At 42.3% G+C, this 25300-nt stretch overlaps 2 protein-coding genes across 4 annotated transcripts in view; one reads left to right on the top strand and one right to left on the bottom strand.

Annotated features, from left to right (window-relative positions):
- LOC137629047 (uncharacterized) overlaps positions 1-25300 on the bottom strand; it is a 613817-nt gene that overhangs the window by 201610 nt on the left and 386907 nt on the right. The gene's annotated exons all lie outside the window — the stretch shown is intronic.
- LOC137629530 (WD repeat, SAM and U-box domain-containing protein 1-like) overlaps positions 1-25300 on the top strand; it is a 107293-nt gene that overhangs the window by 13815 nt on the left and 68178 nt on the right. For 2 of the 3 annotated variants that reach the window (XM_068360932.1, XM_068360933.1), the window contains exons 2-4: positions 12187-12250; positions 23949-24104; positions 25003-25174. In XM_068360932.1, coding sequence (XP_068217033.1) covers positions 12195-12250; positions 23949-24104; positions 25003-25174 — 384 coding nt within the window. In that variant the 5' untranslated portion in view covers positions 12187-12194. The remainder of the gene's footprint in view (positions 1-12186; positions 12251-23948; positions 24105-25002; positions 25175-25300) is intronic. The other variant, XM_068360934.1, reaches the window with a different exon arrangement.

The following is a 25300-nucleotide window of genomic DNA, read 5'->3' on the forward strand; positions in this document are numbered from 1 at the left end:
TTTTGCAGGGGCTATGTGAGTTGGCAAAACAGTCACTCATGACATTCAGCAATGCAGTGGAGCTCTCAGCATGATACATTCTGGGCAAGAGGAATGTATTACCAGACATACTCAGCTGCCAGGGACAGGTAGTAGGGTTAAAGTAGTCCCTTCTACCAGTCTTAGCATAAAAACTTCATGCCTTTTGGGGCTCCCACTGATCAACTTATTTGGAACAGACCTGAACAAGAAGCTTCCAGAGTTTTGTTCTCCAATTCAGACCAGGCAGCAACAACCTGGATGCTCATCCTTTTTCCACATTTCTGCCTGATTCATTGGGTCATTATCAGTGTTGGATATTCTAAATGTCAGTATGACCCTGGTGGCTCCCAAGTGGCCAGTAGCTGAATGGTTCACTTTGAGGGTCTAACCTGTCAGCCCCATCTGCAGAGATTTTACAACTCTGTGACGTCCCTGTTGCTTCAGGCGTGGTGGTCATTTAGCATTTCCTCCAAGCGAAAAGTTTTTTGCAAGGTCCTGCACGGGAGGTGTTTTGATAAATGTGCAGATCCTCTGCAACAGTCTAGGAGGGGAAATGCTCTATCTTCCTGCGATTGGTGTCGTAGATGGGATATTTCGCCAGTCAGACCCTTTCTGCAAATAATTGCTACCTTCCTTGTCTTTCTTCACTGGGAGAAGCACCTCTCAGTCGCTGCAGTGGAGGGCTATCACTCGGCCCAGAGCCAGGTTTTCAGACTGACTGGTTTGAATATTTCCACTAACCTAACCTCTTTGACATCCCTGTATCATTATTATTATTATTATTATTATTATTACTACTACTACTACTACTACTACTACTACTACTACTACTACTACTACTACTAGCTAAGTTACAACCCTGGTTGGAAAAGCAGGATGCCATAAGCCCAAGGGCACCAACAGGGAAAATAGCCCAGTGAGGAAAGGAAATAAGGAAATAAATACACTAAAAAACAACGAATGAACAATTAAGTTAAGAACAGTAACAACATTCAAGTAAATCTTTCATATATAAACTATAAAAACAAGAGGAAGAGAAATAAGATAGAATAGTGTGCCTGAGTGTACCCTCAAGCAAGATAATTCTACCCCAAAACAGTAGAAGACCATGGTACAGAGACTATGGCACTACCCAAGACTGGAGATCTTTCATATATATATGCTATAAAAACTAAAAAAAAAAACAAGAGGAAGGGAAATAAGATAAAAAAAAACAAGATGAAGAGAAATAAGATAGAATAGTGTGCTGGAGGGTACCCTCAAGCAAGAGAACTCTATCCCAAGACAGTAGAAGACCATGGTACAGAGACTATGGCACTACCGAAGACTGGAGATCTTTCATATATATATATATATATATATATATATATATATATATATATATATATATATATATATATATATATATATATATATATATATATATATATATATACTATAAAAACTTAAAAGGGAAGGGAAATAAAATAAAAAAAAAACAAGAGGAAGAGAAATAAGATAGAATAGTGTGCCGGAGTGTACTCTCAAGCAAGAGAACTCTATCCCAAGACAGTAGAAGACCATGGTACAGAGACTATGGCACTACCCAAGACTGGAGAGCTTTCATATATATATATACTATAAAAACTTAAAAAAAAACAAGAGGAAGGGAAATAAGATAAAAAAAACAAGAGGAAGAGAAATAAGATAGAAAAGTGTGCCGGAGTGTACCCTTAAGCAAGAGAACTCTACCTCAAGACAGTGGAAGACCATAGTGCAAGTGCTCTGATGATGCCCTGGAATGTTGAACCAGCCAGTAATTTGGTTCAGTGGGACTTCCTCCTTCCTAAAGACGAGTTAAAAAGTAATTTGTATTTTTTGTTAGCCACGCAAACCTGTGTTCTTTAAATTATGCTTCACGAAGCCTTAAGCATCCCGCAAGTCCCCTGACTAAAGGTTAAAAATGCTAGACTTGCAGATTGATGAGTGCCACTTCCCCACTACCATCCAATAGTTATAACAAAAGTTTCAACTATGCTGAGGCACTAGTTAGGTATTAACGGATGTAACTAACTTCATTTCAACAAATAGCAAGCTTTAATAAAGGGATTTTGACGAAGGAAAAATCTATTTTTGGGGAGACCTGTGACACCCGGTGAAAAGAGTCCTTCTTTACACTTTTCTGATATAAATCTTCCAAATATACCAGAGAAAGATAAAAGCATGGAATGCAGAGGTTACTACCCTAGCGCGAGCACCTTGTGGGTGTCTTGTATACATCAGGGGCGTGTGAAAACCACTATTCTCAGGCTGTCTTCCATTTAGATAATTCCTTCATCAAAGGGAAGGGCCGTAACAAAGGCCCCCAGAAACCACACTTGGACCACGCCCCGTCACCCAACACGAGCGCCCTCTAGGTCATCCTTCTGTTTTGGACTTGCCTGCATAGTCGTATTATTTGTGCTTTCGGTGTTTTTCCCGTGTTGGGCGTTAATTCATCATGACTGACGCTGTTTCTGTGAAATTCATAAAAATTCAAACAGGTTAATACAAGCACATACAGGTAGAAACAAATTATCGGTGCGAGGGGAGAGCAATAATAGCAATATACAAAAACAGAAATATGAGCGTGTGATATGCATGCGGTACACAACGTCATCGAAAACCTACTCCTATTAGAGGACTCTGGTTTATATAATTAAGAATAATACAAGTTAATTCCAAGATTTGTGATTTAAAAAAAAAGTTATTTTTCTTAACTCTACAAACTTGTGTCTTTAGATTAAAATTCTCCTCCTTAGTCACCTTTCTCAGCTCATAGCTGATGGTCATAAGTGGCTGTTATTTTGACAGGCAGGGGTACTTGACCATCCTTAATTGCCCATATGTCGTTACCCACCCACCTTATTAATAATTCAACGGCTGTTCCATTTATCGCCCATTTCTAGGACTTAAGATTTTTATTGCTAGGTGATATTTAGAATATGATATCTTGTGTATGAATATGTATAATGTATGCATAAAACCATGATTGCCTGGCAATAAAATAAAGAAAATATGGTCAACCCATAGAGAGCTATACTGTAGTATTGACTTGCGGGTGCAATTGAATCAATAGGCCAGAATTATTTAGGTGTTATGAAGATCCACCGTATATTTCTGGCCTTGGCATTTACCAGAAAAGGTGGAGCCATGCATTGTTTAAAACACTTGAAGGCCACAATTGATTTTCCTTCTGTTGGCAGATACGTTGGTTGGACTGTAGGTCAGATTGCACGAAGTTCTTGCTGTATTGCTTTATCAGATTCTGTTATTATTGGAAAGATTGCATTAAATAATACATTACTTCTATTGATATTTAATATTATTGAATATTTATGTAACTAGGTTTGTGTTACTTTTGCTATTTAACATGAATGATTTTTAGTATTAAACTTCTTTGTGGGCTTGTTTGAAATGATAGTACAGTGGGTGAATACAGTATGTTTTACTATTAATTATTTATCATCATCATCATCATCATCTCCTATGTCTATTGACAGAAAGGGCGTCAGTTAGTTTTCGCCAGTTTGCCCCAGCAATAGATTTTTGAATAATTTGCATGGCGCGTCATGGTGACGTCACTAGCTGAGTGGTAGACATTGATTACTAGTGAAGTAGAATGAATAATAAGGTTCTGGTGGCATTTGTCGTGCACCTTTCATTGTGTAAAGTACTAATACTGTACGTTTCTTTTCATCCTACGTTGGTCATTTTGGGTAAGATACAATTTTTAGTTTTCTTAGTAATACTGTATTGGATACCATAAAGACAATAGAGTAATTAGTATTATTTGTACAGTAATTTCATGGAACAGGTTAAAGAAGGAATTGATGCATAGTATGGTAGCAACAGTGGCACAGAATAGCTTGCGATAGAAGTCTGTGGAGAAACCTGGGGAGGGCCTACATCCAAAAAGGACTTTTGAAGGCTGAAATGATGATGATGGTGATGATGGTAGCAAAAATACAATTGAAAGTAGCAGAGTACAGCACTGTATCAGTAGCAAAGTTTTACAAAAGACTCATTAATTTTTCATGAGTGTATCTATCTTTGCTGGTGCTTTCACTGAAGTGAATATGATAGCAATGAAAATGTTTCTGTTGAGAATTGTAAATCTCCTGATTGTATTTGGGCCAGATAAGGTAAAGTGCTTAAGTTAGTCTTCACCCTGTGATGGGTGTAGGTCTTGGTCTCCCCAATAGTGGGTGAAGTTTGGGAAGAAGCGTCCTAAAGCACCTTCTGAAAAGCTTTCCCTGAAGTTGAAGCTGAAGGAGCTTTTTGGCTCCTTACTCTTCCCTTCCCAATCTGGATCATTGTTGCCCCTCAAGATCAGTCTTCTTGGCATACAGTATATAGGAGGGGTCAAAAGACTCGCATTCTCGCCCAGTGTGTATCTCAGTCCATGCAAAGGTATCCCCATCCCTCAGTGAGAGATATCCTCTGGCTCGGCCCCAAGACTTTCCTGTAATGAGTTTGAGCTAAAGAAATTATGGATCTCTTTATACATTTCAGGTATGTCTATAACAGTATCAGTGTTTTAAGGATTCCCTTAGTGGCCACCAAGTTTACTCTTGTCTATGACACCAGAAAGGGACAGTGCAGTGCTCGTGACAGTGAGTGTTACTAATGACCCCCAGAGCAGTGGTTCCTGTCGGAGGAGCTCCCATAGCTTCTTTCCCTGTAGAAGTACTGTCACTGTCATTTGTATAGACCTTGACGCCTCTGGATGTAGAGTCAGCGAGGAGATAAGGAAGTAATTTTACTCTTTTTCTCCTCTTCCTCCTCTCCTCTGATTCTGACACTTCTTCACATAAGAAGAATTTCAGATATAAGGGCATTTGCAAGAAGTCTGAGTTTTTAGCAATTTTTCTTCAAGCCCCCAAGCATATAGTACAGTAACTTCTCGGTATGCATGGATGTAGATTGAATGCATTTTTAAAACGTGCAAATGTAAAAATAAAAATTTTTAAATATTAAACTTAGCCGGTGAATATATAAATAGCTGACGTCTCCGACGGCCCGACAGATTCCAAAAACTCGCGAGCGATCGTCATGAAGGTTGCGGTTGTGCCCACCAGCGCCGACTATCGGCCAGATACCGCATATACTTCTCAACCAAACCAGTTCTTCTCTGTCGGTGTCACCGACAACATTGGTTCCGCTCGCTCTAGACCTCGAGTTTTCTACCGAATTGGTGAAGTACTTGGTTTTGGTTTTATTGGCTTTCGCTGTGTTGGTTTGTTCCTTCAATAAAACTCTTGAAACCCTATTTTGTTTTTTGTTGATGAGCTTGGCTTTCCTTTGGATTTTCTCTGGCTTTTCATAATGGCTGACCCTTCTCCTGTATATCGCAAATGTGCGAAAGATTATAACAAACGTCTTCCGAAAGCTTCTATCGACCCTCATACTGTTTGTGCTAATTGCGGGGGTAAATCCTGCCAATTAGGAGATCGGTGTGAGGAGTTTGTGGTTTTATCGGAGTTCAAGAGGTTGGAGTATGAAAAATATACTCGGAAACTCAAAAGAGATAGGGTGAGGAGAAGCTCTTCTAGATCTTTAGAATTTTCCTCTTCCCATGCCCCTGAACCTAATCCTTCCCCTGTAGTGGTAGTTTCTGAACCCCCTATTGGCACTCATGAACCTTCAATGCGTGATATGTTTTTAGCTATTCAAGCGTTGGGTGAGAAGGTCGAAACCTTAGCATCGGACAGGAACCAGCTTATGTCTGACGTTAAGCTTTTAAAGAGTCAAAGTGGTAAAGTGGAAAGTCAAAGTGGTAAAGTGGAAAGTGCGCCTAATGTGTTTAGTGTTGCGACCGAGGGTTTGTCTGTTCGTGCTTGTCGCTCTCCTAGTCCGAGACCTCTTTCAGGCTCCCCTGCACCAGGGAGAAGGAATGTCGTAGGACTTAAGGGAGCGAGAGGTGTAAACCGACGTACAGACGTTCCCTCAAAGGTATCAGACGTTTCTCATCAAGAACGTCCTTACCATAAGACGGGGGAGACTAAGTTCTCCTCGTCTTCCGACGATTTGCCGCATAAGAAACCTTGGCGTAAGGTTTCTAGACCCTTAAAGCGCAAGTCAGTCCCTTCAGGACAGGTCCAGCGTCCTGGCTGTAGCCATTGGGGCAGCTCTGACTGTATTCAGTCATCGGATGGCTGTTCGCCTGTTAAGCGTAAACGTGACACTGAGTCCGAGGGTCTCGTTCGGTGCGATGATTTGCATGCACAGACGTTGCCGACGTCATGGCCCGTTTCGACTCCCGTTGACCCGAAGTGGAGTGTCTTACAGGACATGCAGTTGAAACTTCCCGTTGACCCGAAGTGGAGTGTCTTACAGGACATGCAGTTGAAACTTTCATCTTTAATGGAGGTTTATGAGCATGAACAAGTTCGTAAAGATCCTTTGCTTGCGGTTCGCCAGTCTGACAAGCGTGACTCTGGTCTTCAACCGCCTAAGCGAGATTTGTCTCGTCATTATGACGTTAGCGCTAATGTTATCGGTGCTGTTAAACGCGACTCTGATCGTGTTCCTCGTCATTCACGTCAGTTACGTGACGTGGAACCTATTTTTCCGCAGACTCCAGGTGACGTTCAACAACTATCACCGCAGTCTCGACGTGACGTTCGTCGGCCGACTCCGTTGCCCCGACGTGACGTTGAACGTCAGTCGCCACGGTCGGGTGTTGTTTTTCAAACTCAAGTCCTGCAGTCAGTGCAGTCCCGATGTGATGTCGAACGTCAGTCGACACAGTCTGTTATTGTTTGTCAGCCTCAAGACTTTCAGTCTTTGCAGTCTCGACGTGACGTCGTTACCTCAGCTGTTGCTGCGGCTCCGTCACATATTGATATAGCCTGTCAAGCGTTGCCTCCTCGGCATGCCTCTCCGTGTCGCGAGACTTTGCCGTTGTTGGATGAAGTTCCTTCGGATGAGGAAGTCGTTGATCCCCTTCCTGCTGATGTTCCTTTGGGGACTCTTTCGGATGGAGAGGAGTCTAAGGTTGCTCAGCCCTCCCTCGACTTTAAGAAGATCATGCTTATTTTTAAGGACCTGTTTCCTGATCATTTTGTTTCTGCTGCTCCTCGTTCGCCTCCATCTGAGTTCACGCTGGGCCTAGCTTCTTCGACTCCGTCGTTCACGAAGTTAGTGCTCTCTCGCTCTTCTAAGAGAGCTTTGCGTTTGTTGGGCGACTGGTTAATGTCCAGGAGGAATTTGGGGAAGTCCGCTTTTGCTTTTCCCCCTTTCAAATTGGCTTCTCGTGCGAGCGTCTGGTATGACACGGGAGAAGTTCTCGGCTTGGGGGTGCCTGCCTCTGCCCAGGGAGACTTCTCAAGCCTCGTAGACTCTCCTCGTCGTCTGGCCATGAGACGCTCGAAAGTTTGCTGGTCCTCTTCGGATCTAGATCATCTCCTCAAAGGAATTTACTGTGCCTTTGAGGTTTTCAATTTTTTGGATTGGTCTCTGGGAGCCTTGAGTAGGAAGGTCTCGTCAGCAGACCGAGATGTCTCTGTTCAGATTATGTCGTGCATGGACAAGGCAATTAGAGATGGCTCTAATGAACTTGCTGCTACTTTCACAGCAGGGGTTCTTAAGAAGAGAGAGACTCTGTGTTCTTTTCTGTCTGCAGGTGTCACTCCTTGTCAAAGGTCAGAACTTCTCTTTGCGCCATTGTCTTTTGCCTTGTTCCCACAGCAGCTTATTAGAGATATTGCAGCGTCTCTTGTACAGAAGGACACTCATGATTTAATGGCCACGTCTGCTCGTAAGAAGGTACACTTCGTCTTCTTATGTCAACAGACCTAAATTTGACACTCCAGCGACAAGGTTTATCCCGCCTTTTCGTGGCAGAGCTCCCAGTAAGGAAGGCTCTCGTGCCGATAGTAAGCGGGGCAAGAAGAGAGGATCTAGATCCTCCCGTGGCAGAGTCTGACTGCCCACGTCCTCAGACAGCAGTAGGTGCCAGATTGACCAACTTCTGGCAGGCCTGGGAGAAGAGGGGTGCAGACCGGGAGTCTGTTTTGTTGCTGAAGGAGGGTTACAAAATTCCTTTTGTACGGAGACCTCCTCTAGTAAAAGATCCGATAGACCTCTCTCCCAGGTATGGAGAGGAGACAAAGAGACAGGCGTTACATCTTCAAGTGTCTCTGTTGTTAGAAAAGGGGGCGGTGGTGAAAGTCTCGGACCTTCAATCCCCAGGTTTTTACAACCGTCTCTTCCTGGTTCCGAAGAACACAGGAGGTTGGAGGCCAGTGCTGGATGTCAGTGCTCTCAACGTGTTTGTTGTAAAAACAAAGTTTACGATGGAGACCACCAGTCCGTTTTGGCAGCAGTCAGAGAGGGCGACTGGATGGTCTCTCTCGACTTGCAGGATGCGTACTTCCACATTCCGATACATCCAGACTCTCAACATTATCTGAGGTTTGTGTACAGGAATGTGGTGTATCAATTCCGAGCACTGTGCTTCGGCCTCAGCCCTGCTCCTCTTGTTTTTACGAGGCTCATGAGAAATGTAGCGAAGTTCCTAAATTTATCGGGGATCAGAGCCTCCCTGTATTTGGACGACTGGTTACTCAGAGCGTCGTCCCGTCATCGCTGTCTGCAGGACCTACAGTGGACTTTGGATCTTGCGAAAGAGTTGGGCCTCTTGGTGAACATGGAGAAGTCACAGCTGACTCCCTCCCAAACGATTCTCTATTTGGGGATGGAGATACAGAGTCTAGTTTTTCGGGCTTTTCCGTCTGCCAACAGGATCGAGCAGGCTTTGCTCAAAGTCCATCTTGTGCTAGAGAAAAACCGTTGCTCTGTGAGAGACTGGATGAGCCTCCTAGGGACGCTTTCGTCTCTGGAACAGTTTATCTCTCTAGGGAGACTTCACCTACGCCCTCTCCAGTTCCACCTAGACTTCCATTGGAACAAGGAGAAAACTTAAGAGACGGTCTCGATTCCAATCTCCGATCCAGTCAAGACTTGCCTAGCTTGGTGGGACAGCAATATAAGACTTCGGGAAGGTCTTTCTCTGGCAGTCAAGAACCCAAACCATGTGTTATTTTCAAACGCATCGGATTTGGGTTGGGGGGGCGACTCTGGACAGTCTGGAATGCTCGGGTCTTTGGGCCGCAGACCAGAGGAGCCTTCACATAAACTGCAAGGAGCTGTTAGCAGTCCATTTAGCACTAAAGAGTTTCGAGAGTCTGCTTCGAAACAAGGTGGTAGAAGTGAATGCAGACAATACCACGGCCTTGGCTTACATCTCGAAGCAAGGAGGCACTCACTCCCACGCTCTTTTCGTCATCGCAAGGGACCTCCTCATTTGGTCAAAAGATCGAAACATCTCGCTTTTGACGAGGTTCGTCCAAGGGAAGTTGAACGTCTTGGCGGACTGTCTCAGTCGAAGAGGTCAGGTGATCCCTACAGAGTGGACGCTCCACAAGGATGTGTGCAAGAGTCTTTGGATGACTTGGGGTCAACCCACCATCGATCTCTTTGCGACCTCGCTGACAAAAAGGCTCCCGACTTATTGCTCTCTGGTCCCAGATCCAGAGGCGGCCCACATAGATGCCTTTCTGCTGGACTGGTCTCACCTGGACGTTTATGCCTTTCCACCTTTCAAGATCCTCAACAAGGTGTTGCAGAAGTTCGCCTCTCACGAAGGGACCAGGTTGACGTTGGTTGCTCCCCTCTGGCCCGCGAGAGAGTGGTTCACAGAGGTACTTCTATGGCTGGTAGACGTTCCAAGGAGTCTGCCTTTGCGGATGGATCTCTTACGACAGCCTCACGTAAAGAGACTTCATCAAAGCCTCCCCGCGCTTCGTCTGACTGCCTTCAGACTATCGAAAGACTCGAGAGCTCGAGGATTTTCGAAGGAGGCAGCTAGAGCGATCGCGAGGGCTAGAAGATCCTCTACCATCAAGATCTACCAGTCGAAGTGGGAGGTATTTAGAGATTGGTGCAAGTCCTCCTCTATTTCCTCTTACAGTACCTCTGTAGCGCAGATTGCGGATTTTCTGCTATATCTGAGAAACGGTCACTCCCTCTCTGCATCCACCATTAAAGGCTACAGAAGCATGTTGGCTTCTGTTTTCAGGCATAGAGGTTTGGATCTTTCGAATAACAAAGATCTCCAAGACCTCCTTAAGTCTTTCGAGACCTCTAAGGAGCGTCATATTTCAACTCCTGCTTGGAACTTGGACGTGGTCCTACAGTTCTTAATGTCAGACAGGTTTGAACCTTTAAATTCAGACTCCCTGAAGGATCTTACCCTCAAGACACTTTTTTTGGTGAGCTTGGCTTCGGCTAAAAGGGTCAGTGAGATCCATGCTTTTAGCAAGAACATCGGCTTCTCAACAAATAAAGCAATATGTTCTCTTCAACTTGGTTTTTTGGCCAAGAATGAACTTCCGTCTCGTCCTTAGTCTAAATCATTTGAAATCCCCAATCTTTCTGAGATCGTAGGTAATGAAGTTGAAAGAGTGCTGTGCCCCGTTAGAGCTCTTAAGTTTTACTTATCTAGAACTAAACCGCTGCGAGGTTGTTCAGAGGCTTTATGGTGCTCCGTTTAAAAAGCCCTCTTTGCCCATGTCTAAGAATGCGTTATCTTACTTTATTAGACTTTTAATTCGGGAGGCACATTCTCATTTAAGTGAGAAGGATCGTAGTTTGCTTAAGGTCAAGGCTCACGAAGTTAGAGCGATAGCGACTTCGGTGGCATTTAAGCAAAATAGATCCCTTAAAAGTATTATGGACGCGACCTTTTGGAGGAGCAAGTCGGTGTTCGCTTCATTTTACTTGAAAGACGTCCAGACTCTTTATGAGGACTGCTACACACTGGGTCCATTCGTAGCAGCGAGTGCAGTAGTGGGTGAGGGTTCTACCACTACATTCCCTTAATCCCAATATCCTTTTAATCTACTCTTGAAATTTTTAATCTTGTTTTGGGTTGTACGGAAGACTAAGAAGTCTTTCGCAATCTTTTTGATTTGGCGGGTGGTCAAAATGTTGTTTTTTGAGAGCACCCAGATTAAGGGTATTGATGAGGTCCTGTTATAGGGGTGTTCACCCTGGATATAGCAGCTCCTGGGAGTCTTTCAGCATCCTGAGAGGATGGCTGGGCTTCGTGAGGATAGCGGACTAATGAGGCAGAGTAATCATCAGAGTCAGCTTCCTTACCAGGTACCTATACTTAAGTATGTTTTTTTGAATATTTGTCAAAAACTCTTGAGCATATACGCCTTTATTGTTTTAATACTGGTCTCTACCCACCACCATGGGTGTGAATCAGCTATTTATATATTCACCGGCTAAGTTTAATATTTAAAAATGATATTTTCGTTATAAAATAAATTTTTGAATATACTTACCTGGTGAATATATAATATTAAAGGCCCTCCCTTCCTCCCCGATAGAGACCCTACGGACTGAGAAGAACTGGTTTGGTTGAGAAGTACTGTATATGCGGTATCTGGCCGATAGTCGGCGCTGGTGGGCACACCCGCAACCTTCATGGCGATCGCTCGCGAGTTTTTGGAATCTGTCGGGCCGTCGGAGACGTCAGCTATTTATATATTCACCGGGTAAGTATATTCAAAAATTTATTTTATAATGAAAATATCATATTTCCATTACACCCTTTTTTCAAACTATCTAACTTGAGGCCAAGAAGCACTGGCAGCCAATCAGCCGACTTTGATTTTTTGTTTCTACATGTATACAAACCTGTCATCCTTTAAATCGGGGATATGTCGTCAGTTACCTAGGAACAGGCATTGAATCACTTATAAGATATTTGATTGATAATGGGTGACATGAGTGTGAAACCTCAGCCACAGCTTTGTGAAAGAAAAGGCAAAACTATAAGAATTAAATATAAACTATACATTCTCTCTTTCTCTCTCTCATTTAAATATTGTAGATAAGTTCCTCAAATCATTTGATTATATCAAAACTTCTGTTGTTTATATAAATTTTTTTCCCCCAAATTATTATTATTATTGTTATTGGCTAAACTACAACCCTAGTTGGAAAAGCAAGATGCTATAAGCCCAAAGGCTCCAACAGGGAAAATTAGGCTTTGAGGACCTATTTCAGTTGTACTTAGCGTTAATAAGTATCGTTTGGTGCCGTATTTGAATATATTTTTTTCCTCCACAGATGTTGCCATGGATGGTCTTGATGAGGAAGATCACTTTCGAGATTTAGAACTTATTAGAGAAAGGTAAAATTTCTGCGTAATTTTCTATAGACTTTCAAGCTTCCACGTTCTTGCCTAACTATTACGTTAGTGTTTAGTGTTAGCAAGCATTTTCATTTTGCCATTCTTGCAAATTAATTAAGATGTTCATGCTTAGCTCTTTCTAATTTAAGACATAACTACTTGATACGAGAGGAAATAGGATTATTACCACTAACCAACAATGAGGTTATGATTTTAGTTTAGTTTGTTTATCTGTTTTTAACGTTATTATACAATATTACACAGAGGTACACAGATACAACTTGCTCAAAGACTCAATATTTCATTGAAGATCCACCTTAGAAAAAATATCAATTACATGAGATTGCCAATCACTTCATGTAATATATTCCTGAACTTGCTTGTAGTCTATTCCAAGTGGATGCAACTTTATCCCATACATGAGAATGTTCTCGCATTAGCTAGTGTTACATTTCTGGTTCCATTGTCCATCTATAACATCATATTATGTTTACTTCAATAGATTTCTAAAATTTCATAATGATTCTTTCTTCCTAAGGAAATACAAACCTTTTGTCCTTTGAATAGGAATATTGACTTTGGGGGAGCTGAAATGGCTGTTGAACATTAACAAGTTATGTGTGATAGATAGCGGTAGGTAGGCAGAAGAAGTCACCTCTTTGCTTGCCTTTATCACTTCTTTTTTTCTTTGGTCACATTGAGAACGGACGTATTCGTTGGTGTTCTTCCCGACTGTTGGATCTCTTTTACACTTTGCTTGGGATAGTGTTTATTTTATTCTTTATTTTTTATTTATTTTTATTACCAGCCAAGCTGCATTCCTAGTTAGAAAAGCAGGATGCTACAAGCCCAAGAGCTCCCACAGGGAAGGCCGCTTTTGCAGAAAGGAAATAAAGAAGGTCCTCAACTTTCAAATTTAATTGGTCCGAAGAAGCTATTTGTAAGTCCAATTTTGTTAAATTTTGTCCTAGGGTAGGCCTAACCTGAATTCCATGCTTATAATTTCTAGCCACAGAAGTCAATAAATTGTTGGGTTTCATATGAAAAAGACAGGTTATCACAAATGTCATTTTGCTATGATATGCTATTGTTTTATTACAGCATTTATTTATCTTATCTTTGTTATTTTCTGTTGGTTTTGTGTTTGTAAGTTGAGGACATTCTGCCACAGGGAAATAATGAATTATTTATGAGAAGTATTGGAGAAATTTGTTTAAATGTTTATATCAGTAACATCATAAAAATAGATCAGTCATAAATAAACTGTGAAATGAAACTTATGTCAACCTGTTTAACAGTTTGAAGCTCTGAAGTTCCACTGATTACAGGTCCCTAACTTATAAACATTCAGACACACAATCCAACATAAAATAACAAAGATAAGATAAAACAATATTGCAATAAAACAATATTACATAATTTAATACAGTAAGCAAAACTAAATTTGTAATAACCTGATATCTATTTCATAGGAAACCTGACTGTTTGTTGACTCTTGTAGCTGCAAATCATAGGCATGGGATTCAGGTTAGGCCTAGCCTAGGCCAAAATTTAATAAAATTGGACTTACAAACAGCTTCTTGAAGCCTATTAACGGATTTTGAGCGAAGCGAAAAATCTATTTTTGGGTGTGATCGCCATTTCGTCCTGATGGAAGATTCCTAATGGTAGCTAACTACAGTAATATTCCCAGAGAATATACCTTTAGTTCTCCAGAATTCTAACTCCTGGCATATCCTTAAATTTCTCTCAAGGATATCGCATAATATCAAGGGACGTATTCTTGACACGCCACATGGCAATCTTCACCCCGAATAGCTTTTATGTTTCGAGGGGGAAAGTGGCAAAAATAGAAGGGGAGCCGTATCAAGGTTTCCCTACCTCCCATACTACTATTGAGTATCAATACGGCGCCATATCTAAGATGGCGGACATTCCATGTAGCGTTGAGCATGGTGCTACAGATACAGTACTTCGGGAGGGATTCTGCGAAGACATTTTCTTTAGAAAAGGAGGGTGGGTTCATCAGGATGACATGGCTGTCTCACCCAAAAATTGATTTTTCGCTTCGCTCAAAATCGGTTTTTTGGGCTCGGCCATGTCGTCCTGATGGAAGCATACCAGAGAATTAATGTATCTGTGGATTTTCATCTGTGCCTTAACCTTGGGACAATTTTTCAATGGTCATCTGAACCATTTGAGACAAATGACGTTACCGTTATCCGTCATTATCACTAATCATAAACTATGTTAGTGCTTCCCGCCTCCTACGGGGAAGAGTCATATTAGACGGTAGAAAAAGGGCCTCAAGGTTAGCACATTGTATGAACAAACATGAGTATTCACTGAGTATACAAACGGTCTCACGGTTTGTATATATTGTCGGAACAATATCAGTGTCCATCATATCTATTGTTTGTAAGCATACAATGATATGAGGGTTACTTACATGAGTAAGTCAAAGAGCTCTGGCATCTTAAATATGCAAATTTGCGGGCGAATTAGGACGCAATTACATTTTAACGCCATTCTTTTCTAATAAATGACTAATTAAAAAACGAGTGAAACGAATGTAACATAATAAAGGAATTATACATGCAACATATACAGAAATTAATTTTCCCTTTTGAAAGGGAAAAACTTTTGAGTGCCACTCTAAGATTGAAAAATTTTTAATAAATTTTTCTTTTATAATTTCTGTAAATGTTGCATCTTATCACTGTGTACTATGTACACACGGCACAAGTGTTTTTCCGTATAAGTCTACACCTGAGATTTTGAACAGAATTAGTGTCACCACAGTAACACTCATTTAGAGGGTATCACACTAAGTGTTGACACCCGTTCTCCCTAATTGATAGTCCCAATCAATTAATTGTTTGTCGCAGTAATCAGACGGCAGGTTCTAATACAATACCTGCCGCCACCACCTAATGCTTCAGTTCATGGACCTCCTTAGCATGATGTTTATGGAACACTCTGGATGATCCCCATCCAGTATATGAGCGAGGACGTTCAAGGTCCCAATCAATTAACTGTTTATTGCAGTAATTAGGAGGCAGGTTTTAATATACTACCTGCTGCCACCACATAGTGCTTTAGTTCATGGACCTGCTTAGCATAGTGTTTGTAAAACACTCTGGATGATTTCCATCCAGTATATGAATGAAGACGCTCAAAGTCCATATACTGAAAGAAATTCAGTGATGAAGCAATTTTCCTCGGATCATGACCTGCGGGAGTACTGTCAGGATCTGCTCTACGAATAAAGTAGGTGAGCTTCGCCCTCAGTTGTTTTAGGGTTAAGTTTGATCCAGGGGTTTCTCCTTTAAAGAGCTCTCCTCCCTTGAAGTCTGAAGTCCTACGAAGATAGACCTTTAGACACTCTACGGGACATAGAGAGACATCTTCCTTCAGAGAGCAGATTCTCAAAGGACCCCACCTTTTTGTGGGTAGCTCATTCTTAGCGAGAAAGGTTGGATCAGGAAAGAGATTCAGTTCTCCCCTTTCTGTGAACTGAATGTGGCCCTCAGTTCTAGATAGGGCTACTATTTCACTAACTCTAGCTCCAGAGGCTGTAGCAAACAGAAAAATAACCATTTGTGTTAGATCCTTGAGGGAACAATCTTCATTTTTCACAGATGAGGCATAATGAAGGACCTTGTCCAAAGACCATGAAATGGGCTTTGGAGGTGCTGCAGGCCTAAGCCTTGCGCATGCCTTCGGAATCTTATTAAAGATTTCATTCGCCAGATCCACTTGGAAGGCATATAGAAGAGGTTTAGTCAAAGCTGACTTACACGTAGTTATTGTGTTGGCTGCCAGACCTTGATTATGAAGGTGGACAAAGAAGGACAGACAGAAGTTTGTTGAAATTTCTTTCGGTCCTTCTGCTTTAACAAAAGCAACCCACTTCTTCCAAGATGATGCATATTGTCTTCTAGTTGACTTAGATTTGTATTCTTCTAGGAATCCTATATTATCTTCTGAGATCCCAAATCTTTTCCTAACCGCTAGGGCAAGAAATTCATGAAATGAAGGGTTTGGGCCCTCTGTGATAAATCGAAGGCAATTAACTTCTGAGGCATCTAAAATAGTACTTAGTTCAGTACTACGGCCAGCCTCAGTCTCATTTCCTTTGCTAGAGGGAACCAGTTGCTCACGGGCTACATGAGAGCCACCAGAGCTACTCCTCCCTGGAATGACCTCAGCATATTGAGGACCTTCAGCAGGGAATTGGATGGGATGAACAAGAATTCCCAAGTCCATCCCTTCCATACTATAGACCTGATATCTGTTGTCTCCTCTAGAGGATCCTCGTATGGGGCTACATATCGAGGTAGTTTCTTGATGATGCTCGTCATGAAGAGGTCGATCTGCAGTTTGGGGACTTGTTCCCATCTGGGAGAGAATAGGTCTGCGTCTGTGGACCATTCTAACTCTGCCGGCCTGAGCCCGAGTAGAGCATCCGCTGTCACCTTGCATATCAATTGAACATGAACTGCTGATAGGTGCCATCCTTTTAGGCAAGGGATGGCTAACATCACCTAAACTATATGAGACGCCTCTAGCCTTGTCGGTTCTGACGTCTCAGCATTGCTTCGATGTCTCAGATCAGTCTGAGGAGGTCTGATCTGCGTGGAGAGAGTTCCATCAACCATGACAGGACTAACATAGTCTCTGATAGAACTAACCGAGTTCCTTGAATTTTTCTCTGATGGTAATAGACTCCCCATTCTTCCGACTAGGCATCCCTTTGGATGATCTACAACAGTCGAGGTGGTTGCAAGGGTATGATCTTCAATAGGCTTTTGGCTTTTGATCGATGTTAGGGAAGTGATTAAGGAAAGACCGATATTGGTCCTTTTAGATCTCTTCGAGCGTTTGAAGCGTATCTTCTCCAGACTCTTAACGCATCTTTCAGCTGTGCTCTTAGCACTAGGTCTGTCATTATTGCTAACTGGAGAGAGTTTAGAACTCTTCCTTGTTAGCGTTTTGGAATCCTGACCGATTACCATAGTCTCTTGACCGACCCTATGATCTCCTTTCACATCCCTAAGGGAAAGGAGAGCTGGAGTGACCTCGGGTTTCGATGGTTTTTAACCATTGAAGCCTTTGAGCTGGAGAGAATCAAGACTTTTTGGCGCTGATTTTGCATCCCCGATGTTCCCGGAACCGGATTACTTCCTTGGATGCTCATAGACCAGTCACTTAGGGTGCTGTCCACACCAGCCTTTCGTCTAGGTACTTTGTTACCTGAACCACTGCTAGGCTTGGTTTTTGTGTGACCGTGTCCGCCAATTTCGTGAAGATACTTAGGACTATGTTTAGTCTGACAAGTATCTGTCCGTAGACATGTGTTATCCTCTGTAACTTGAATCCTAGGTAGGAGGGGAGGGGGCAACTGACTGGAAGCTGCAGTTAGGCAACTTTCAGGTCTAGCAAGACTGTAAACACCATTTTTTGAAATAGGGTCTCTATGTTCAGAAGGATCAACTTGCTGTTTTTTTTTTAACTTGATGAGTGGCAACAAGTTCAGAATGACTGAGCTTTCTTGAGTCCTTCTTGTGAACACCAAACAGCCTTCCCTGGAATTCGATGGACTATGCTTTCCTTATTACCTGTATGCTTTATAGCTCTAAGGTATACTCTTCCAAGACGGGGTTGGGGTGCAGGAAGAGTTGAGGAAATAATGGTAGAGGCATGAGTATTTTCCATCCTAGTCACATCTTGATTAGGCCTTGGTCCCAAGGATCGAAGGTCCCACGATCCTGAAGGAGCCTCCATCCTACCAGAAGCATCTCTTCGCTTTGATTAATCAGAAAGTTTACATCTCCGACTGCTTGCCTGTGGCACCGCGGTCCTCGAAACTGTAGGATATTGTTGAACAGCCCAAGGAAAATCTCTAGATTTTCTCGTCTTCCTCTTAGGTTGGGGACCCACATCCGTGGAAGACTTTCTCTTTAAAGAGATGCCCCACTTCTGGAGAAGTTCCGTATTCTCTGTGGTGGCATTCTTAATGACCTTTCTGACTACCTCGTTTGAAAAGAGGTCTCTACCCCAGATGTTGGAAGATATTATCTTCCTTGTTTCGTGTTTTGCTCTTGCAGCCACAAACACAAACTCCCTACAGGCTCTCCTAGCCTTCATAAAAGCATAAAGGTCTTTTACTAAGGTGGCCGCATGCATTTTGGCCAAGACCGTTAGCATGTCTGGGGTATCTTGGTGGGCTGAACACAACTCCATGCAATTCTGTAAGGATAGAGAGGCTGCAAGTCTCTCCTTTGTTTCTTGTTCTTTAAGCAGGAGACATTCAGAAAGTTTAGGGAGATTCTCGCTAAACTGTCATCCAGCAACATCTGCATCTAGTTTCCCTACTGAAAAAGTTGAATGGACTTCCTTCCAATCTTTCTCCTGCATGGAAAAGGCTAGTGATAGAGGCTTGCACTCCTCGAGTGCAGGACATGGTTTGCCTGCCTCCACTGCCTTAGTAACAGATTGAAATGCCTTCCATGTAAAGGGGAATGATATTAAAGCTGGAGCAAGAAAGGTAGGATGTCTGTTACTTAGTGTGGACACTTTTGACACTGAGTAACTCGCCTTTCTCAGGCTACTTGACAAGATAGCCTGTGCCTTATCATGGTCGAGAATCATGACCTCCCTCGGTTCTGTTTCGTCTCCTGACATTAGTTCATGCTTCAATCGAATGAAGCAATTAGGGAAAGCGTTAAAGCTTGGCCAAAACTGAATTTCCTCTAAAGGAACAGCACTCATCCTCTCCGAGATGTAGAGTTTGCCGTGTGAAATCGGCATCAGCTCCGCATACCTCCAGAGATTGGTTTTGGAGCATGGCGGAAGGTCTTGATCTCTGGGTCTTTTGTATGACCCTTGGGGAGTGACAAGTGGGGCTTCACAAAGCTCTTTTTTTGAATTTCGCTTCCTCCTTTTCGCCTTGTATGCGAAAGTTTTTCATTGATCCTTTCATAAGAGCCAAAATCTGGGCCATTTCGTCTAATGGAGGGGTAGAAGGTGAAGATGTCGAGGTTGACGGCTCTTCCCGTAAGGGCTTCCGGCCCTCCGTCCCAAAGGTTGTCTGAACGTAGGGAGGTGCAAACCTTGCCTGGGGCACCACTATTTCCTTACTTGCTTTCGGGACTAGTAAGCTACGCATCCTATCATTAGGTAGGTATGGTCCCGGAGAGATCTTTTGCAACCCTCTTACCCAATTGTGTAGATTCTTACGAGCTGCGTCCCTAGACTCTGTCGACTTGGGATCATCAAAACCCTCGGACCTTAAAGTCCGACATATATTGCAAGCTTGGGGGTCCCAATAGTGCAGGGATTCGGAAATAATATTGCAGGGGGCATGAAACCTGCATGTATTATGACCATAAAAGTACCTACTTTTAATGTTGCAGAAGACTGTAACACATGTCATCTGGGGTTCCTCCTGTAAAGAAAGGAAAGCAGAATGAGTACAGTATACGATTGATTATCTCAGTGATAAGCAATATGTAAAAGACATCTTTTAACTAAAGTAGCTTAGGATAGTAAGCTAGAAAGGGATAGTGGGAGACACATACTTGTGTATCCCTTGCAGGCAATTGCTGTAACCTCCCCTCAGTATTAACTAGAAGGAATTTCCTTTTTAAGGAGACTCGAACAAAGGGTTCCAACCCCTAGGGGTAGAAAAGTGTACAATGTCACTAACTCTTTTAGTATATAACACTGTGGGGTAAAGATAACTGATTTCTAATCAGAGTATTGAAGGAATTCTATTCTTTCAAAATAGGATCGGTCTCAGCAGAAGCCCGAAGGGTACCCAAAAATGTAAGAAATAACTACTGTACTGTATCATTATACTATAGTTTTCTATTTGCAGTATATTTTGTAGTTCCGACAGTCTGTTGCCATTGTGGCTAGCATCTGATGGTACGGTCCAGCCGGCATGACGCCAACTGGACTAGAAAATATAAAAGACATATATTTGTGTATCCTACCCAGCCCATTTGCTGTAACCTTCCCTTTCAATATTAAATTATAGAGTTTCCTGATCAGGGAAACTCAAGAATAAGGGTTCTAACCTTTAAGGATAGAGAGTGTACTACCACTAGCCCTTTAATTTATTCAATATTGTAGGGTAAAATGTAAACTGATTTCTAATCAGAATATTGAAGAAATTCTATTTTTTTCAATATAGGATTGGTCTCAGCAAACACCTGGGCAAAGATACCCAAGATATATTGGAAGATAACTACTAGTATAGTATATACAATAGTTTTCTATCTGTCGTTTATCCTATACTGCAAATATACTGACTACTGTATAAACTTATACTGTAATATTGCCGGCCGAGCTAGTCCCTGCTGGCACACCCAGCCAGCATGCTAGCTAAAAGAGAGAGAGACAGCATGGAGCAAAGGACTGCCTTATTGTGTATGTGTACACTAAATAAGGATGTAATTATCTAATTTCATTGCCTTTCTCCAGAAAGAAGGTTCAAATAGAAGGGGAGAATGTATCATTCAAGCTTCCATCCAGCTACCAGTACCATCGCTGGCAAGGTCCAGCCGCCACATGGCCGGCAGGCTAGCACCCAGCAGTACTGGTACAGTCGGCATACCGGCGGCTGAGTCAGCACGCCATTGGAAAGGGAGAATGTATCATTCAAGCTTCCATCCAGCCACCAGTACCATTGCCGGCAAGGTCCAGCCGGCACATGGCCGGCAGTACAGGTACAGTCGGCATACCGCCGGCTGAGTCAGCACCTGTCTGTGCCGGTCCGGCCGGCATACGGCTGGCCAAGCTGGTACCCCGGCAGTAGCACTTGTGGCTGGCAGTCCAAGGAAGGACTGAAGAACCTTGGTGACAGAAAAGACTTCCCATCAACAGCCATCATGGCTGCCGGCAGCCGCCAGTCGCCGGCTGCCATCATGGCCGCCGGCAGATGACATGGCTGCTAGCCACCTGCCCAGCCGCCGACAGCCGTCATAGCTGCCGGCAGTTATAGAACCGGCAGTAAAAGTAACATGGCAGCCGACAGCTGTCCTAGCCGCCGGCAGCCAGGCTGATGAATAGGACTCCGGCCGGCCCCGCAATCTGCCGGAAATCGGAGAAATTGCAGGACGACTGCCCAAAGAGAGACGATGGCTAGGCCATCACTAAAGAACAGAGGAGGAGGGAAAAGGGTCCTGTATGAGGTGTGGAAGGAGCCAGCAAGGTTGCCGGTCCTACCACTCCCTGAAGAAACTCTGTTTCAGTATTGGCGCCACCTAGGTGACAGGAGAATCTCTATTCTCCAACCTAGGGTCTGCCAATACAGTTAAGGGGACGGCGGCAGTGCCGCCTCCTCTCAACAAGGGAGAAACAGTTCCAGTGTCATCGCCATCCCAGGCAGCAGAAGAATGTCTACTCTTCAGCCTGGGGACTGCGAGCACAGGACTAGTCTTCTAGACCGCAGGGAGAAGGTGGTGGCATCAAACCCCACTTCAAGTGCGGCCTAGGGAGGGCTAGCCTCCTATTCCGGCAGCCTGGTCGGCAGGGGAATGACTATTCACCCCGCCGGCCGGCCGCCGGCACAAGACTAATTACTCTGAGGTTTTGACTGAATCCCAAAACCTGCTATCTGCGGCTAAGGGAAGAGACAGAAAAACCCTGGATTAGTCATGCTTGAATGAAAACTCGAGGCACGACCCACCAGTGTTGTAGCCTAAGGCAACTCTCAGAGGGAAAGAGGGATTACCCTTAAATCTCCTTTGGAGATGTGTAATGGTTTATATAATAATTCTATGAGATATCTATCTCCACCTGAATTGATAAAACAGTACACGAGGGTAACCGGGGAAATGTCTGAAAGTATAATAGATCGCCTAGGTTAGGTTACCTAGGCAAGACGAGATCTCGGTTACCTCAATCACCGAAACTCTAACTTATACAATCGACATAGAAAAGGGAAAATTATGCACAATATAACTATCTTTACAAGTATGATTTGCCTAAATAGCTTTCATAATTAATTAATGCTATTTAAACCGGGAAGTCATTCTACTAACTAAATAACACATGCCTAACAAACGACAGCGCCCATGGCGCCTCCGGTACAGGCCTAGCTCCTAGGCACAATAAATTACTCTAATTTCACTGTAAAACAGGAGCTAAAATATACTCATTGTAAAGACCCAATACTCAACTTTCCAGAGGCAAAAGAAGTTGGAGATTGCATAATAATAATCCTTGAAAATCGATCGAAAAGTTAGATCAACAGGGAACACCACCGAGCGAAATCGCTACAAAATTAGGAATGTCCGCCATCTTGGATATGGCTCCATATTGATACTCAATAGTAGTATGGGAGGTAGGGTAACCTTGATACGGCTCCCCTTCTATTTTTGCCACTTTCCCCCTCGAAGCGTAAAAGCTAGTTGGGGAGCAGATTGCCATGTGGCGTGTCAAGAATACGTCCCTTGATATCATGCGATATCCTTGAGAGAATTTAAGGATATTCGCGCCAGGAGTTAGAATTCTGGAGACCTAAAAGTAAATTCTCTGGGAATATCACTGTAGTATATATATCCCTTAGGAAGCTACCATTAGGAACCTTCCATCAGGACGACATGGCCGAGCCCAAAAAAGTAATTTTATAGGGCAAAAATACAACCTACCTAAAAAATCAACATAGGTTGGGTCTCTTGGAACCTATTAACGACATAGGGCAGGCTATTACTGTACTCTATGTATGTTTTATACAGTGCATTTGCTTAGGTGATTGAAGATATTGTTACTGTACTGTACTTATCTTGATAATGATCCTAAAGTGATGATCAAACAAGATGCATTGTGTAACCTTCAATAAGAGAAGATTGAATGTAGTTGAGGGTTTGTTGTAACATAGTTTTGCTGGTGAGGACTGGACCAATGGTTCTTTTTTGGGAGGCCATGCACGACGTCACTCATAACAGACGACTTTCAGTTACCGAGGTAGTGTGGCAGATTCAAATGAGCCTGAACTTGTGAGGTCTCCCCTATACACAATGAGTCCGTGCCTTGCATGTTGATACGCTGGCCCTAGAACAGGGGAAAAAATATTTCGTTGGTATTTATGTCATATTGGATTTCCTGTTGTAGCCTTTAACAGGAAAATCCTTGGAGATCACACAGCACCTCCCCATGAGTAAGTTTTTCATTTATCGAAACTCCTTTATTTTATCTATGTACAATAGAGAAGTTGCTTTTAAAGAGGACATTTTTTTCATTGAGAAGTATATAATTTTTTATGAAATAAAAGTATACATATTGTAGACTATAAAATTCCTTACCTTTTCATGTCTGAAAAAAAAATATTAGTCATTATTGAAAAAAAGTTGATGAAAATTTTCTCCAAAAATTTTATATTTTGAGGAATGGGCCATCAAAGTTTTTTTTTTATCCTCTCTCTAAGAGATTGATTAAATAAGTATAGGCTTTTAGAGGTAATTTTTCTTTCCTCAACGACCCAGGAATTCATAAGTCATAAGGTCAAAAGTGAGAGCATTTCTGACTGTTGGGTGGGTTAGATTTACACTCCACCTGCTTAAATTATACCCTTATTAAAGACTCTAGGTTTGTACTGTACAGTATAGGTAGGAAAAATATGTTACTTTAAAACTTTGGGATTTTGGTTCATATAAACACTAATTTTTAAAAATTTCTTAATTTTCAGGTACAGCGTTTTCAGCAGAAACAAAAGTATTGGAAGTGGCAATAATTTTGAAGATTCAATGAAGAAGCCTGCTCCTGTTTGCACTTTAAAGGACCACACCAATGATGTCACCTGTGTTGATTTTGCTGGGAGAAACCTCCTGGCTACCGGGTCATCGTAAGTGTTTTTCATGTTTATTTGCCTTTTTATAAATCTAGATATCTTAAGAAGGCAAAGATTTATCCTACTAGTGTGTATAACAATGAATGAAAATGATTTAGGATTGTATTTAAAATTATAATTATCCTGGTAAGATTAACTGAGCAGATTATTTATATTATCAAGTCTTCACCTCTACCATTCATTGCTGTATTGTCATTTCCCATCATTGCAAACACCCTAAAACATATCACTTTTCTTTGGTAGTGTAATGAATGCAAACAGATACAAATTTAGAAGAACTGCTAAAAAGATTTTAAATGCAGGTAATCTGACCCGTAGCTTAGAAATATTTCAATGGGCGACGTAGGTATGAATAGCAACTATGGTTTTATGTTTGAAGGAGACCCAGCATTCATTTGATCTTTTTCTCATTCTCACTTCACCATAGACATTATTCATGCAGTAATTGGCACTTAAGCATACTGTACTATAATAGAATTATCCAAAATAGAAGACCTGGGGGGTTAAGTGAGACATGGGTGAAGGGGAGAGGATAGGTGCTACCGTGGAAGGGTAAAGTTAAGGTTGAAGGTGGCTGAGAAGAATTTGTGGGACTTTCCTAGTGCTGGTATCAAGTTACTACTCCCTCTTCCCCTTACCCAAGGGACAAGGAGAGCTAAGCATGACCGAAAGAAATATGTATACTGTACAGTATATATTTATATGTAGTATATACTCAGACACTTGCTATTTATCATATAGAGTAGATTACCTAAAGACAAGAGGAGAGTAATGCATCCAATTGTATTTATTTGATTTTTGGGGTAAGATATTAGACAAATAAATGCTATTTTATTTGCAGTGCCTTTTTCTAAATGCAATAGATAGTTAATTTTGTGGTACCATTTTACAGAGACAAAAGCATTCGAGTTTATAAATGGCAAGTGGGAGATCAGTTTGTTGAAGTGAAATATTCTCCATTGATTGGGCACACATATGCAGTCAACTCCATACATTTTTCTCCGTTTGGAACAAAGCTTGCATCAGCTTCGACTGATGGCTCTACAATCATCTGGGATGTGAAGGTATTATTACTTCCACCAATGAAGTTGGAAGGAGGTATATTTTTGCCCCTTTTTGTGTTTGTTTGTGTGTGTGCGTGTGTTTGTTTGTGTGCGTGTGTGTGTTTGTTTGTTTGTGAACAGCTTCCT

Source organism: Palaemon carinicauda, chromosome 37 (genome assembly GCF_036898095.1).
Source record: "Palaemon carinicauda isolate YSFRI2023 chromosome 37, ASM3689809v2, whole genome shotgun sequence".
In the NCBI taxonomy this organism is placed as follows: domain Eukaryota; kingdom Metazoa; phylum Arthropoda; class Malacostraca; order Decapoda; family Palaemonidae; genus Palaemon; species Palaemon carinicauda.